At 38.3% G+C, this 18,286-nt stretch overlaps 1 protein-coding gene across 2 annotated transcripts in view; it reads left to right on the forward strand.

The window, feature by feature from the left end:
* ntrk3a (neurotrophic tyrosine kinase, receptor, type 3a) overlaps positions 1-18,286 on the forward strand; it is a gene marked incomplete at its 5' end in the record, with an annotated part of 210,137 nt that overhangs the window by 68,186 nt on the left and 123,665 nt on the right. For both annotated transcript variants that reach the window (XR_014603703.1, XM_084094591.1), the window contains one exon: positions 8,267-8,335. Coding sequence is in view for 1 of the 2 variants with exons in the window: in XM_084094591.1 (XP_083950717.1) it covers positions 8,267-8,335 (69 nt within the window). The remainder of the gene's footprint in view (positions 1-8,266; positions 8,336-18,286) is intronic.

Below are 18,286 nucleotides of genomic sequence, written 5' to 3' on the forward strand. Positions count from 1 at the left end.
TAAAAGGTCTGCAAATTTCAAAGATCAAAGTGCACGGCAAATGGAGTTATTGTCTCCTAAAATAAATTCCGGTCTTACATCTTGGACGAACCTATGTAGGTTTTCAACAAATTGCATAATGTTTGTACACCTGTCTTCATTGGCTGCCCGTGAACATCGTCTTCTTTGACCAGCCCTCAAACACTGTAGTCGTAGCCGAGGCCTGGAAGAGTTTTGTTTGTGTTGTCGACATCGAGAAGACACATTTTTATTTTGTGCTTCAAAAGCAAGTTCACTTTACATGCATGTTTAGGAAGACCGAATTCTTTATCAAACCATTTCAGATACTGTGAGAATAGGGGGTGATGCTGCAGTGTATATAATGAGAAAGCATTTTTTTGTTATATTTTTGATATCTGTATGCAGAGAAATCTGTTATTTCAAAACTCTAAATCCCCAAAGAGTGTTTCGCTATGCATGTATCCCCATTTAACTGTATGTAGGCTATTTATTTATTTATCTTTTAATTTATTTTTATTGCCGAGGTTTAAGTCTGGGTGAATTAGCATTTAAAGCAGGCTTACAGTATCTGGGATAGTGCAAAAAGCCATGAATAACTGACAGCTGTTGAAAGCAGACAAGCGTAGAGGATGAGGCAGCCGTAGAAACGAGTCTGAACAAAGCAAACGGAGCGATACATTGCTGACAGAGGGGATTCGAATATCCATGTGTGGGAAGGAAGGCCAGCCTTGCCTTGGAGAAGTAACTCTGACCTTGAAGATGCATTTGATGAATGTGTATTGGTCGAATAGTCACAGAGAAGCTGGTGAAATATTCATATGGATTTATTTTTGATGGGACTCTTTGGTGTACAGTAGGTGTGGGTTTTGCTTGTGCATGTCTGCAGCTCATTTCCATGCAACTAAGTCGTATATGAAGCCAAATGCCGGTTATCCTTTAAAACCGGACCTGTGACTGCACAAAATACGGAAAATACTCTGTAGAGCTACAAGATCTGCCTTTTATGATCTTCAAGGTTTATTTGAGGTCGCAAAAGGCATCACGGTCCCCCAAGAACTCCACAGCGGCAATTACTGTCTTGCAGGTGTCAAATATAAAATATGTTTTCTCATCAGAGCTGCCAGTCCGTTCTGGTGCCTGTCTGGCGTCCGCGGTGTCCCACAGATAACACTGTCCTCCTAAGGGGATTGACACCTGTTGTCTGTTGTTTACAGGTAGAAAGCCTTTCCCATGGTCCGCTGGCTGGCTGAGGGAAGCTCGGGGCCTGCCCCTGGCCCTCGGGTTACCCCTTCATGCATAGTTACCTTACCCGGGACTGCAGGCTATGTATCTAATTGTCATTTTATGACCGTTTAGCCCTTGCCTTCCCCGTAACTTCTTCGGCGTGTATTATTGATGAGACGCTGCCATCCCAGAGCAGCTCACCAAATGCTTTGGGGCATTGAGAGCACAGCTCTCTGTCACGTCATTGTGAGCTCATGCGTCTCCAAATGTGTAAATGCCAAAACCACGGCGTGGCCGGTCACGGACAACGCGGTTGTCGTGAATATGGAGGCTAATTAGACACAGCTGTGCCGCAGCGATATGCGTATGGAAAACGAGGTAAAATAATATGGCTTTTTTTGCTGCTCTCCATTGTGTCTGCTCCCTTTTCCAGCTTCACAAAGATGCTCTCATTTAATTGAGGTGTTAATCAGAGATTTGGAATTTAATTACTGAGGTTTGTGCAGTGGGGACAAGCATACTTTTATTTCTTTATTTTCTGACTCCATTTGGTCACAGGATTTCTAAGAAATAGGAAATTAATAATTTATCAAGTATATATACGATGTTAGAGGCGGAACTGAGCAGTAGCATCATAAAGGAATTGTAGCATAGCTAATTGTTAAGTAGTACAAATTTAGCCTAGTCTGGGCTGGTGTTTTTTCGATTAACTTGGGTAAAAGGGTTGAAGGTTAAGTATGACTAAGTTTAAGAGTGGCTTGGAGTAGCTTTGCACTTACTACAGCATTACATTTTCTCTGACTGCAATTAAGCAAGATAAGTGTCTACACACACACACACACACAGACAGTTTGAGGTTTACATGTTTTATGGGGACTTTCCATTAACAATGATTTTTAAACTGTACAAACTATGTTCTATCCCCAACCCCTAAACCTACCCATCACAGAAAACTTGCTGCATTTTTACATTTTCAAAAAACTTAATTTTGTATGATTTATGGGCTGTTTTCATGGGGACCAAAAATTGTGATATACTTATAACAATGTTTAATTTTAGTGGCATATTGTAATTTTACTGTATATCCCCCCCCCCCCCCCCAAAAAATAAATAAAATAAAAATAAATAAATAAATAGGTTTTGCAATTTGGTATTGACTATTTTAAAATCAATTAAATAATTAGAAGTTAACTTCGAAGTTAGAAGTTTTTTCCTTTATTATACATTTTTGTTTTCAGATTACAGCTGACTATTTTCATGTGTTTTATATGTAGCAAGCAACTTTAGCCTTGTACTGTAGCTTCTCTAAAGGCTAGCCTTCAGCTTAGCTTATTTACTGTACAGTAGTTGGTAGCTTAACATCTTAGCTATTTTTAGTAGCTTGCCCTTAATAATACATTATTGAATAATAATAATAATAATTAGCCCAGTTCATTTTTCTGTATAGAAGTTGATAGCTTAGCATTTAGCTTTTTTTTTTTTTGAGTAGCTTGCCTTAGAACGGTTGTAAACCATGTCCGTTTATCATAGGAATTAATTTGCTGCTATCACGGTAAATATCACCTGTTAAGTTGACTTTCCGAAAGTACTCTCAGAAATATTGTCTATTTCTGTCTGTAATAATGATCTCAGCTTTTGTATTGAGGTTGCACGTCACGTTTGATGTGTGATTTGATTATTTATTTCTTTATTGCCTCTTCTCCAAATCCAATTTTAGCTGACATTTCTTCTGACTGTAACGAAGTATGACCTTTGAAAAGGACACTTCCTGCGCGCGGACGGCGGTTTGGGCAGCTCTGCTACGCAGCAGACGGGTGAAGGCCCGATTCCGCTTTCATGTGTTTGCGCTGCTTGATGGTAAGGCCTATATTTCGAAGCTGTCTGTGCTTCTGTTGACGTTTTTTATCGTCATCACCATCTCCGAGGCTGACCGTCACACACCCTGAGAACAGCAGAAGCGAGCGCACAGAGGCGAGTGCAAATGTCTGGTTAGGAGCTAATGAAGCTTTCAGAGGGACTCAATAATTCCTCTTTCTCTATGCTAATGCGGGTGAATGATCTGTCTCAATAAGGCCCTTAACCCTCCTTCCCACGTCTCACATGTGCCTGACTCTGAATGGATGACACGGTAATGACATCATTCGTATGCAAGGGCACACATCGAGACCCCTCCGCCTTAACACGCGCATCAAACACATGTAGGCCTGCTAACGGACGTGTAAACATATACGCGCACAGCCATTATCCGGCTAACAGGAAGTGTTTAAAGGCACTCCTGTTCTCATTCACCACTCGCGCATACCACATTCTTCTTTGAAAGTCATTACCGTAATTGATAGTCTGCTACAATCTGAAAAGGTTTGTTTGGGAGCTAAACTCCCTCAAGGGAGTAAGACGGTTCACACACAACTTTGTTTATTGTGCTCTATTTTCAAACTAGCGGCGTGTGTGATTATTTTCTGTTCTTTGAAAATCTACTTTTGTATTGTCATTGAATTACAATTTATGAGAATAAAATCATGAACACAGAGGTGAGTTATTCTGCTTATGAATAAGTGTAATTATCTATGAATAGTATCCAAAATAGAGCCTGGAATTATTATTATTATTTTTTTTTTGTCTGTGAAAGTAGGTGCATAACCTTCAAAACAATATAACTAAATATTACACAAGGTTTTTAGTCATTAGTCATATTTTTGGTGTTATATATATATATAAAAAAAAGATTGCTCATTTTTATATGAAATACTATAGGCCTACTGGTTAAAAAAAATCTGATTTGAGTTCATTTAATTATAATAATTAAAGAAAGAAATAATACATTATTTATTTATTTACTCTTTTGTCGACCAAAACACGTTTGTTTGTAGTTATTGATAGACTTTTTTTTTGTTTTTTTTTTAATTTAAAGGGAAACAAAACTTTTTTGATTTTTTTTTTTTTAACACAACTTTGCTAAAATGTTGACTGGCTGAGTTTGACTATTGTTGGTAACAATACAATTTGTGTAAAAACTGAAACATTTTATGAGATTATTTACTTTCTTGATTATTTACTGTCTTTCTGCAATGCTTAATTATACGTTGTATATTATATGAATATTTCTAAGGATTTTTGGCATATTTAGTATTGGCGATTTAGTGACAGTCTTAACTTCAAAATCTTAACTTTTATGCCTGTAATGGTCTCTCTCTCTCTCTCTCTCTCTCTCTCTCTCTCTCTCTCTCTCTCTGTTAGTAAGCCAAACTGACTAACTGCTTTGTCAATATGCAATATTCAGAATCTGCTGTTTGTCATGATCTAATTCCCCTAGCTGCTGAAGTCCTTGAAAGTTCTTTTTCCATTGAAGATTTGATATTGCGTGAGGGTCTAGAAGGAATCAAGCCTTGATGGACAGCACTCCGGGTTATTTAGTTGTCCTGATCCCCCAGACCCCTTTCCTTTAAAGCCCGCTGTCCAGATGAACTCTTCTGTGTGCTGAGAATAATAATGTCCTCGCCAAAATCCGGAGCCCTTGTGTGTCCCTGTGGAGGCCACCTTAATAATCTCATTATCAGTTTAATGAGGTGATTAGAATGCCGAGGGCAAGCGGAGCAGGAGTGGGCGCATTACCGAGAAACTTTCGTTTGAGGAACCGAAGGTTATTTTGTTTGTCAATTTGTACATTTTACCAGTCTTTTTTTTTCTTTTCACCCGTCACCTTCTCGTGTCTACGGTGGGTGTCAGGACGCTTTCCTTGACTGGTTAGCTGGTTCCCTGCCTCCCATCCTGCGACACAGGAAATGGGAAGAAAAGAAAGTGTGAGGATTCACAGGCTGAAGTTGCTATGGCAACAAGTCAGAGCAGCAAGCACATTTTTATTTTATTTATTTATTTTTGCTGCTGGAGATTCCTTAAGCACCACACTAGGGGCCGGCTAAGCAGATTCAGATTAGGCACATTAGCATGTTGAAGCGACTTTGTCTTGAAAATATCTAACAAGTGGGTGTTTTCGTTTCACTTGGTTCCTTTCAAGAGCTCTCCAGGAAGCACACGTTGTTTTCAGCGGCACTTACAACTTTCTTCCATGATGTGCCAAAGGGGCCCTTTAAGGTTTTTTTTTTTTTTTTTTTTTTCTGTCATGACTTTTAGCTGCAAAAATATGCATGCTGGGGTTGCTAAACAAAGTTGATATATTTGAAGAACCATTAACACACATGTTAGCTGCAGAATAAAATCAATTAAATTTAGAATATCTTTATTCCTAGCTAATATCATTTCTTTATTCTAGGCCAAATGCACTACTTAATAGACAGCTGCTATTTAGTACTTGGCTACAGTCCAATCTCATTTTAAAAGGCATTTTGGTAAACCTTTGGTAAAAACATTCTTCTGCTAATACCTAATGCTAATATTATGTATTACAGTGCTATGCATAAGTTTAGACACCCATGCTAAAGTTGACTAAAAAGAGGAATAAAAAATCATCTTTTGGAAATTGAACTTAATGCCTTAATTAAAATTTTTTGGAAAAATCCAACCTTTAAGGACACCAATTTTTTTTGTGAATGAATAATGTATCATAAATAAATAAATGTTCTTCCTTGTTTATTTCAGTTAGCCTAATAGCTGGTTTGATTTGCATTGAGAGATGATCTTATGGAAAGTACTCCATGCCAATCTCTAGGTATGGTGAAGGCTATGTGATGATGTGGGGCTATTTTAATTCCAAAGGCCAAGGGAACTTTATCAGGATGCATAGTATCCTGGATCCATGAAGTAACTGGCCTTTAAAAATAAAAATCTCCCTGCCTCTATGGGAATTTAACATAGGGGTGTCCAGACTTATGCACCCTGTATTTTAAGGAAGAACATTTATTTATTTACGATACATTATTCATTCACAAAGAAAATTGGTGTCCTTAAAGGTTGGATTTTTCCTAATTTTTTTAATTAAGGCATTAAGTTCAATTTCCAAAAGATGATTTTTTATTCCTCTTTTTAGTCAACTTTAGCATGGGTGTCTAAACTTATGCATAGCACTGTATACACACACACACACACACACACACACACACACACACACACGCACATTCAAAAGTTTGTGGTTGGTAAGATTATTTTTTAATTTTTTTGGGAAGCAATCTCAGTAAAAGTAAAACAGTAATATTATGAAATATAATGAAAGAACAGCTGTTATCTAAAAAAAAAAATCTTTGTAATTGTCACAATGTAAAAGTCTTAACTATCACTTAAAAAACAAAAAAACAACAACAACAACACTTTTTCAAAAAATAAAATTAAAATAACTGACCCCAAATCTTTGAATGTATGTGTGTGCATAGATCTATAGGCTGAAATGGCTCGACTTCCATTGTTCTATGAACAGTTGTCCTAGTTAGCTGTAATGATCTTTTGTTTTGCTGTCAGTAGATGCTGAAAGAAAATGCAGGTGAAGGGACGGGTCAGGGACGGGTAGCCTGCACGCTCCGGTCCCCTGGGCAGCACTGGGGCGAAAGGATGGATATGGGTGCATTGATTATCTGTCAACTGCTCCTGATAGGATCTGAGCGGGCCAGTGTTGGGGGTATTAAGTGATCTGAAGTATTCAATAAATATTGATAATGAAGGCCTGTTAGTGAGGCTCCAGGGTTTTTGTTTCAGCCCCAGGAGAGGCATTGCTTGCTGCCGTCCCACAATGCGTTGTGTAGTTGTGCATGTAAGTATACAAGAGGAAAGATGTTTTCTTTTAGTTTAAAGGGATGTTCACCCAAAATATGCGAATTAATAGGTGCTGTTCGGTTGACTCGTGAAAAGCCAATTGTGACAGTAATACATACGACCCCAGATAATGATAGGTGTGTCTAAGAAAAATACTAATATTTTTAGTATAGTAGGACCGGTTACATTTGGTGCCGTGAACTGGATGGGGTATTTAGCGTCCTTGTTAGCGCCCGCCTCCTACACCGGTGCCGCTCGAAGCGGGTCGAGTAGGACCGGTTACATATGCATAATACCTTTCATTTCCGTGCCACCCCACTGTATTAGTTACTGGACTTGACACAAACATCATTTAAGCCCTGTTTACACCTGGTGTTAAGATGCGTTTTGGTTGATCGGATCACACTTACCCATTTACACCTGGTGTTTTAATCTGTCTCTTTTAAATGAATGAATGAATGAGGCATTTATTTAGTGCTTTCATATGTACTACTGTACACCCAAAGAGCTTTACAATCATATCAGGGGATATGACTTTTGTCCACTTTCAACCACTTCTGTCCTGATTTCTTCGAGGGGAGGGTTTATGGGCGGGTAAATGTATGTTTTTTAGTTTTTTTTTTTAGATCTTTCGATCTAATGGACAAATAAGCTCGCGCAATTTACATATGAACGCAGCCGGAGACGACGAAAAAACACATGAAGAGCAGGAGCTTTGGTTTCTGCTCTGACAGCCACAAAAACCCGAGTGTGTGAGAGAAATCAGGAATGGTGAGAGAACATTGTGCTTGGTATGTTTTTCGTCTTCAAACCAACCACTACGAAAGCAATCCGGTCTAATGCGTTTTCTAATACCTCTGGAAGTGGTCGAAAGTGGACAAGCTCAAAACGTTTTAGACCCCGTTTACACCTGTATTTAGCGTCATCTATTTGTGATCCGATTGACCAAAACGCATCTTAATACCAGGCGTAAACAGGTCCTTAGAGACCCTCCCTTCTGTTTTCGAGAAATGCTTCTATCTCGGCCTCCCACATCTGAAAGCTCTGTTCTGAAAACATGGCTTATTTGCTTCACAGTCATTTCGCATTGTATTGAGTTTAGTGGCTTTTAAGGCTCCAGGCCTCCTCCTCGATTTAATTTGTTGTCTTCAAAATGACCAAGTCTCCGTTTATTGAATTGCCAGGCTGCAAGGTACCGTACTGTTGCACTTATTCTCTTAACTTTGGGCTGGTCGCCGCACTGCCGTTGTTTGGCTTGCCTGTGTTTCCTTTATCACCTTATCACAAATAATCAGTGTTAAATCATTAAACTCTCTCTCTCTCTGTTTTCTCTCCCCTGCAGAAACTTGTCCGGGAACCCTCTGACAACTCTCTCATGGCAGCTCTTTCAGAATCTCCAACTTTTCGAGCTGTAAGTTAAATGTGTTTTTTCTTTCTTTCTTTATTCTCTCAAGCCTCTATTGATTTTAGCTGTGGTTCACACTGGCGTACAGACACCCTGCATGGTTGAATTTCATACCTAACACCATAAGCAACCAAGGATGCACCATGATGCATTTGTTGTGACACATTGAATGTTCTTTTATCAGGTCGTAAAAGCACATTAAGCCACTTTCGCTCTGCAGTATATTTGACTTTCAAAATGGGAGGAAAACCTTTTATAATGAGCTAATTATTGTTGCTCATCAGCGTTTTGGCTTTGTGAGGTTGTCTGTTGGTTTCAGAGTTGCATGTCATCTCAGTGTACATTTACACTGGGACACCTCATTGATCGAGCGGATTGCGATCCGATTGGGAATGCACAATACATTTTTCCGCGAATTATGCAAATGATTGGATGTAAAGGGCATTTACATGATTGGATTGTACTTGATCGGAACACTTGAAACTCTTCTGCTTTTAATGTCAATGGACAGTGATTTTTATTTGTTATCTAAAGGATGTATTTAGTAAGTATCAACAGGAAAACTACTAGACTTTTTAAGTGCACCAAAACAATTTCAAATAGAATTTTTCTGTCTCTAAATTATTTATCATGTTTTTCAGTCTTGTCTCTTTTAAATATATTTTATTAATTTAAGTTTGTTTTTTTCTCGCCATGAAAATAACCCTAGATGGATGCTGACATGGCATAAAACAACTAAAATTAAAATAAAATAAATAAAAAAGTGTATATATATATTGCGCTATCCTCTATATTATGATCATTATAAAAGTTTTGGTTTAGCAGTTTTAACGTGTTTACCTGTTTATTTGCCTATTAGGTGAAATCAGTGTTAGCAAGTCGTTGGGCCTTTGTCTCAGGATTATAGCAAATCAAGTAAATCAATTTCATAATTATAGCGGAGGTGTCATCTCAGTCCTGTCCAACAAGCAAACACTAATCAGCTGAGTGCATAGGGCTTTATCCATACAGGCATCTGCGTCTGTGTGTATTCGTGTGCGCATGACTAAATGTGATATTTTAAGCCAGGGAAGCAGGACAGCTCCTCTGAGGTGGCCCATCTTCTCTGCAGGGTTAGCACGTCCTTTGGAGATCCTCCAAGGAGAGGAGTACTTTTGGATTTCCTGTGAGATATCGAACATGTGTTGTCCTTAGAAAAAGGAAAGTGCTAACAAAAGCATGTGAGCATGTACTTTCCTCTATCTTGGTGGGTAACCATCCTAATTTAGCTACAGATTCAAGAGACAGCCTTGTTTAGCTTGGCCTTTTAGGTCTAGTGGCGTTTCCAGTGAACCTTAGGTTAAATATGTTCTTGTTTGTCATTTAAATATGCAGTTGACATCATATCATGGCATTTAGCTTCTTGGTTCATTCAAATTCTGCTGGACAGAAGCAAATGACAAATTTCCTAGCATTCACAGCTGTGCTTTGGGCAAGTCATGTGATTAGACTAAGGGTAAATTAATTTTGTGTGACATAATGCAGGTCATATGGGTAATACCAGAGCCATGAAGCGATAATAATTGTGAGACACCCTCTCCAAAAGGACAACACAACCATTTTACATATGTGTACTGTTACGTAATACTAGCACGGATGCCATCTGCAAGTCTCTTGATGTTTTAATAATTTCTCGTTGGTTTTGTGTGGACTAATCCCTCTGTTAAAAATATCCCTACTAGCATCAGAGTGAATTTTGACACATTCGGAAAGCTGTCTATTGTATCTAGTATTTTCAAGCTATTTAAATCTCATTTATCTAGTTGCTATATATATATATATATATATATATATATATATATATATATATATATATATATATATATATATATATATATATATATATATATCAATAATTTCTTAAATATTCATTATTATTTAAAATTTTCAGCTCTTCTAAACGTATTTTCATTTATTTCTCTAATTGGTGGAGAGGGTCTTCAGATTTATAGTCAGTGTAGTTCTTCCCTAGGAGTTTGGCGAATATCAGTGATTTAAAAAAATGAATTTGAAATCACACCAACTTGTTGCTTAAACGGATACATAGTGGATTGATTAGCAATTTCTGAGCTCATGGTCAGCTTTTCTTGAAAGGTTTATAGGGTATCTTTAAAAATCAATTGTCTTTATGGAGAAAATGAATGAGATTTTGACTTCTGGAACCTGAGCAAGTGCCATGAAATTAAGTCATATTTTTTATGGCCAAGTACTGAGCAAACCATCTCCCTTTAAATGAAATAGAACCACCATAAATGTCCTGGATGAGAACACGGGTACACCCCCCAACACACACGTGCAACCTCTGTGATGATACACTTTTACTTGATTTCTGATGCACTTCGAGTGCTATTATCAGCCTGTGACAGACAGTTGGTCGTCATGGAGCTGCTCCACTTGGGGACACATCTGTTGATTAAAAACGGATAAGCTGAAAGACGGTTCCTGTCCTTCAACCAGCATGGAGCCGAAATCATCATTCTTTAAAAGAGGACACTGTTTTCTGCTCTTTTTGTAGTTGTTTTTGTACTTGATCTTGTAAGATCTTGATCTATGCAACAACTTAATATACAGTACATGCATCATTTTTATTTTTAGCACATTACATATTTTAAATAACAAATAGTGTAATTGAACACTGGCTGATTTCACTGAAGCTTAAATAGAGAGCAACAGTCGGGTTCCGGAAGTAAAAATACTCCATGGGGAAACTGATTTTGAACGATAACTTATAAACCTTTAAAGACAGCCCTACTGTGAGCTACGAGGTTGTTAATCGATGGTATTGGCTTCTGCTGAAGCCATCAGCTTGCATTACTTCAACTTATTTTTAAAGTAATTGTGTTTAACAGCAGAATTCCTGGTGGAAAAACTACATTACCTATGATGCTGTAGAGAAAATTCCACCAATCAGAGAGTAAAAAAAAGCAACGTGCATCAAAAAAGCTCTTAAACTTCAAGAGCTCTCAATCTCTCTACGCTCTCAAAATACTTATGTTGGTACATACTGTATGCATATTGTGCAATGAACTTAAAATATATTGTTTTTATATAATCAACATTTGTAAATGAGTAGTTTTATATTTCGCCATCATTTTTAATTTGATTATACCATTTGCAATGCTTAATGGCTTTAGGGATGGAAATAGCTACAATCCCATGAAGTACACAGTCTTGTACTTTTTTTTTTTTTTTAAATACTGTGTTTTGAAATACTTTTTTGCCTCAAATCAAACTTTGTAATGTTATGATTCACCTCGTAGCTGATTGGCTTGGTTCATGGTTTTTAACTCTTTAAAGGTGAACTATGCAGGTTTTTTTTACCTTAACTGAACAGCTTCGGAGTCATTGGTAGGGGGAGCTCTATAGAGAAACCCGCGAGCAAAAAGCGCTGCTTTAACGAAGACAAAAAAAAAAAAAAAACTATCCCAATGGGTAAATTAATGGAAAAAAACATTTCTGGAACCAGCGTCACGGAAAAAGGGGGTGGGCACTGTTGCACGCTATATCAAGGATGGGAAGCTAATCCTTAAATACCATTTTGTCCTCTAAAATGTCCTGTTCTTTAAGGAATGAGTATGTCTGCCAGTGTGATTTCAACCATGGTTTTGGTATATGAAGCACATTAAGTGCTACTAAGCAGTCAGCACTACATGTACAAAGGCCTGTATAACTAGCATAATGGTTTAAGCACATTACTGCTTTACTTTTATATGCACTCTTGGAAGACTCTGATGCACCTGCCACAGTGCTGCCAAAATTTGAGACGCAGGCTGTGGGAATCACACATAATGTCTGCAGTCAGTGCCAGCACTGTCACTCTATAAGAACTGATGCGAACAACTGTAAAAACGTCTTAGCGCGAATGTGAGTGTTTGTCCACACCCACGCTCAAGTGTGCTCACACATGTAATTGCTGTCAGTTTTTCTTCTTGACGGCCGGGAGGTGATAGGGGCGTAGTGTGTGTGGCTCAGGACCGAGGGTATAATCACCGTGTAGTGAACGACCCATGCAGAAAAGCCAGCCTACACTGAAACTTATTTATCACTGCAGTAGCATGTAGGAAATGTGCCAATTACCCATGCCTTTTATTGGAAACCCATGCCACAAGAATGCAAGGTCTGAATTGTCAATTCATTTGGTCCTTAATTGGAATATTATGTAATTAATTTGTTTTGTTTTTTAATCAATTGTGTGTGGTTGCCAAGGTGTTGCTACGGTGTTTTGAGTGGTTGTCAAGTGTGTACTTGCTAGTCCAAGTCAAAAGAGCCCCATCAAGTCTCCCAATTTTGTCTGTGGATCCCTCCTAGTCTGTAGATGTCTGTTTAATCATACGACAAACAAAGAATTGTGTGATCAGTAATAGTACACCTCTGAATGCAACCAAGGGTTAGTTTACATGATGACAACGATATGTTAAAAATGGAAAAGTTCTTCCTTTGTGACAGCGTTGTCAAAATAAAAACGATTGTCCATGAAAACGATTAAAAACGCTGTATAATGCTTCCAGGCCAGTAGTTGGCGATGTCACTTTATAAAGAAACACGACTGAACACGTAATACGCATGCGCATGATGTCACCGTTTTCACAAATTTACATTTTTATTTTCAAAAACTTGCACTTTGAATTTTTTGTAATTTACTCTACGGGCACTAGCTGTCCCAAAAAGGATGAAGAGAAACAGTAAGGACTGCAGTAATCAAGACAGATATAGAGTGAGATGGAGAAAACTGCATTCAGCAGGAAAATTGTGGCCTGAAATCAGATATTTCACGCAGACTATATTGTACAGGGTGAATGACCATAATTAGTCTGCTTTGTACAATAACACAGCAGAGGACACTGGAGTAGCCTAATCTGAGGTGCAGATGTAGGCCAAGTGTCTCATTTATGTTTATTTGCTGCAAATCCATTTATCGTAAATAAGCTTGGAGAGGAACAGCAGGAAGGGCTGTAGTTTTTCCGTTTTCTCAGTTATCTGTTTTCTGACATCTTTGCTTTTTTTTACAGCAGAACCGAAGAGATTGAGGCCTTTCGACTGTAACAGGGATGTCATTGTTGGATTGAACATTTCTCTGACAGAATATACCTTAACCTCTCACTCCCATCCCCCCTTTTTTTGTTGTTATTTTACAATCTCAAGGCAAGCGTGAAGTATGCCTGGATGTTTGTCAGCTTGCCCTTGAGGTGATCTTGATTTTAAAAATGTCCGCTGATCCTTCACGACAAGTCCTTTATCTCTCGCATTGTCAGAATTTTATTGACATGGAGAGTCATTGTTGGGCAAATCAAAGCAGAAAGTATCTCATGCAGTCACGTGGCTGGAGCTTGACACATTACAGACTCAGATCAAAACGATAAGCGGGTCTAACAGGAGGGATTTTCTTATCATAGGTCATAGAGACCTCTGTATGCATACTGTATGTCCTTTTATATATTTTTCACATAAAGATAAACTTCTCAACGCGTTGGTTACTGCTCAGAAATGGGTTACAGCAGGTTTGATCCGACACAGTCATGGGCAACTGGGTTAAAACAATGCTAAATGCTATATATATACAAAACGGTATTTTGGTAAAAATCCATTGGTCACTATTAAGTAGCGGCTAGTCAAATTATCCAGATGCTAATATAGACCGGTTGTGTGGCTTGCCGTCATTCTCAAAAACTACAAAACTAGTTAAGAATCAAATTTTTACCAAATTTTTCACCATTACTTGAAGATAGCTGGTTAGCAGTGCAAGCTAGTGCCTTTAACTGTATCTAGCCAGGATTCTGAGAATTTTCTAGATTACCGTGCTTAGTGGAAGTGATAAAAAAAATATATATATATTCCTTGAAGACCACTGTACACACTGTAAGCCTTTTATGTTTTTAGTAGGATACAGGCTAAAAATGAGTCAGCAGGTTTTATCTGACACACTCATGGACAGCAGGGTAAAAACTATGCTAAATGCTAATAATTAAATAAAATTAGCCATATTAATGCATATAGATATTAAAATAACAAGAGACGAGTTGACTCTTTCCTTATCTTTTGGTGTTGATTAAAAAAAAAAAAAAAAAAAAAAAACTGTACTTTGGTGCAAATTCATGGTCACTTCTTGGTAGCAACTAGTCAGATTAGCAGGGTGCTAACAGACCGGTTGTGTGACATGCCCTCATTACATCCTCAAAAAGGACAAAACTAGTTAAGAACAGCTGCTTTTACCTCATTTTTCACTTTTTCCTCTTTACCTGAAGTTTGTGTTGCGGAACCTAGCGACTTTAGCTAGCCCCCTTGTTTCTGAGCATTTTCAAGTGCGAGTGAGGCGACAAATGGTAAATCTTCTGTACCCGCTCGGAGGATGATGATATGATACAAGCCTATTTACGGCCAAAGCACAAAAGCGCATTCGCCACACTCCGCAGACTCAGTCACTCAGCCGCCGCTTTCAGCCTCCCGGCTAGCAGCTGCGAGCACCATCAATCCGTTTTATTCTGTTGACCTTTCTCTAATCTCAGTCTGTATAAAGCGGCTCCCACAGACACGAACTTCATGTCTGGCTCATCGCTCGAAGGATCATCACCGTTTAAAAAAAAAAGGACTAAGAGTAATAGTGACAGTAAACAAGCTGCGGGGAGACTCTATTTTAAGGCATTTATTTCCCACATTTACAGATGTCTAAAAAGTATTAAAAAAATGAAACGGAAACAAAACACTGCAATTTGGTTTTTAGCCAGGGAGCCGGGTTAGGCTAACAATTTAATCAGATTATTTAACAGGCCTAGTGTTGTCAATGAGCCAAGATAGTTAAATAATATAACAAAGTAATTATGTTTTCCAGGATGTATGAATGACCCAATGTGAGCTTTAATTGCATGGATAAAAAGTTATGTAAACAATTGATGAGAGAATGCTAATTATCAGGGTTGAACTTGAATATTAAATCATTTTATGACAGTTTAGAATTTTATCATTTTAAAATAGAAATCTTGTAGAGAACTGCTTTCTAGACTGAGAAAAGCCAGAAAATGTATTTTTGGCTCATGTGGATGAAAGACAACAATTCCCAGAATGCATTTGCTTCGCTGCCCTACGAGGCCACTCCCAAGCCACGCCTACCAGTCACAGAGGGCGGTATCGGAAGAAATGATACAACTAGGCTACTAGTTGACTCGAAACTGAAAAGACGCCGTTTTATCGTGAGATCCCCCCCCCCCCATGGGTGGGTTGAAAACATGCGGAACTAGCTCCTACTACTGGCTGTAGTCTCTCACCTCTGGCCAAAAAAGCCTCCGATGACGCAAAATGATGATTTTTGCGTCATCTGAGTTTTTTTTTCTAGACACACAATACAGAAATCTCTTGTCTCAAGGGGACATGAGGGAGGGAAGCACGGTCATTCGAAAATACTACCGGGTTTCTACTGATACAAAGCTTAAAGGGTTAGTTCACCCAAAAATGAAAATTCTGTCAGTAATTACTCACCCTCATGTTGTTCCAACCCCGTAGGACCTTCGTTCATCTTCAGAACACAAATTAAGATATTTTTGATTAAATCTGAGAGCTGTCTCACTCCTCCATAGGCTTCTATGGGATCGAAACTTGCCAGCCCAGAAAAGTTATTAAAGAGATCGTTAATATAGTCCAAGTGACTACAGTGGCTCAATCTTAAGTCTATAAAGCGACGAGAATACTTTTTGTGCGCAAAAAACTAAAATAACGACTTTATTCCACTATTCATTTCCTTCTCTCTGGGCCTCGAGTCTTTTCACGTAGTGTAATAGCGCAGTGCGTCTGTGTTGCACGTCACACGCATCACACACATGACAAGCGTCGGCCAATAGTGAGCCTACGTGGTGACGTGCAACACAGACGCGCTACGCTAAAACACTACGTGAAAAGACTCGAGGCCCAGAGAGAAGGAAATGAATAGTGGAATAAAGTCGTTATTTTTGTTTTTTTTGCACACAAAAAGTATTCTCGTCACTTGATAAACTTAAGATTGAGCCACTGTAGTCACTTGGACTATATTAACGATCTCTTTAATAACTTTTCTGGGCCAGCAAGTTTCATTCCCTTAGAAGCCTATGGAGGAGTGAGACAGCTCTCAGATTTAATCAAAAATATCTTAATTTGTGTTCCAAAGATGAACGAAAGTCTTACGGGGTTGGAACAACATGAGGGTGAGTAATTACTGACAGAATTTTTATTTTTGGGTGAACTAACCCTTTAATGCTAATCGGTCAAGTATCCCTTTAAGTTCATCAGTCTATCAGAAGTCAGCTCTAATAAAATTTCCAGCCATCTCAAGCGACAATGGGGGTATTGAATCGTGAATTAACTCTTATCCTTGTTTGGTGCAGGAACTGACTGTTTTTGGAAGAAATAGTTTTGAAGTTAGATGAAAGTCTATGGTATACTTTGAAAGTTTTCTCTGAAGGGACCTGACCTCCCTCGACTCCAGCGTCGCAACCTGTGGAATCGGTGCCCGTTTTAGTAGTGATTGCACTGCGGGTAGTGTCCATCAGCTGAGTGGAACCATGCCCAGCCATCTAACAAATGCCAATTTATTGTGCAGGTAAAGATCCTGGCTCGAGTTCACTTTTAAATCTCTGTCAAACATGACACAAGAAAAAGTGCGGTAAAAAAAACAGCACATACTCGCTCATCTTGTTTGTCTGCAACATAATGAGATTACTGATTGGGAGAAAACTGTTAAGCCTGGTGACACATTGTGGAGGGAGATCGTACATTAATCCTCGGTTTATAAGGATGCTTAAGTCATTATGCATGTGGAAAAAGATTAAAATGCATATATTCATTAGTCTTGGGACTGTTAAACAGAACTTGGCAATATTGCTGAGAATCCATTTTTCACAGTTCCCTTCACTTCCTACAAACATTTCTGATTCCTATCAAACCTGGCAGCATTTGTGACGCTTTAAAGACGGCTTGTTTAATGTCGTACATGCTAATTAGCATCACAGAAGAAAAAAAACACTGCATATCTGCACTGCTTTTAGTGGTATACTCAACAAAATATTTGACGCATGAAAAAAGCTGTGATTTTTCACAATATAACAGCAAGATAGGACTGTGGAGAACGTGTTTTGACAGTTTTAAACCGAGCTGAGCAATTTTAGCGGGTATAGAGGTACTTTTGTCTCTCGCATTGACCTCTGACCCCACCTGTTACCATGACTACACGTGATCGTGTCTATCTATCAAGACAAGGCCAAGCTTTTGTTACACCAACTAGTGAAAGTGTGAGAAGAAAACAGAGATGCTTGACAAAAATCTGTCTGTAATTTCCTGACCAACACACTGCACTGAGGAACACAGACCTGGATATACTAGCACTTGGAAAGTTTTCCAGATGAAACTCAGTCATAAGCAATTCATAAGCTAAAAAGTCATCGGTATGCCATGGCTGTGCTACTTCAAAGCTCTGTGTGCTATATACTTTGGATGCAGACCAAACAAAATCCTTGAATCATGGAACAGTATGGAAATTGAGTTCATAGCAGTGCCTAACAGAAATGCTGATATTAATTTTTTTTTAAAGAATTTACGCACTATACCAAATATTAACCCTAAGTATTGGCTGCAGTGTTACTTTTAAAAGTAACGTGTGACAATATCAGGTTACTCCCTAAAAAACAAAGTGCATTACTTAGTTAATTTTTATGGAAAATTCATTTGTTACACTTTTTCTTTCCAGGGCTGGGCTTGCTTGCTTGTTTTTGTAATAATAATAATAAAAAAGTTATGTTTTTGGTAAACGTACAGGCCCTTTCTACGGAGCCCCTAAAGGGACCTTTGCAAAAATAAAAATATACAGACTTTCACGTGCTCACAAGAAACGTATCTCACGATAAGGTAAATTGTGTAACATTAATTATATAATTATCTACAAGGACTTGTCATGACACT

This window comes from Abramis brama (assembly GCF_963993115.1).
Source record: "Abramis brama genome assembly, chromosome: 20".
NCBI lineage: Eukaryota > Metazoa > Chordata > Actinopteri > Cypriniformes > Leuciscidae > Abramis > Abramis brama.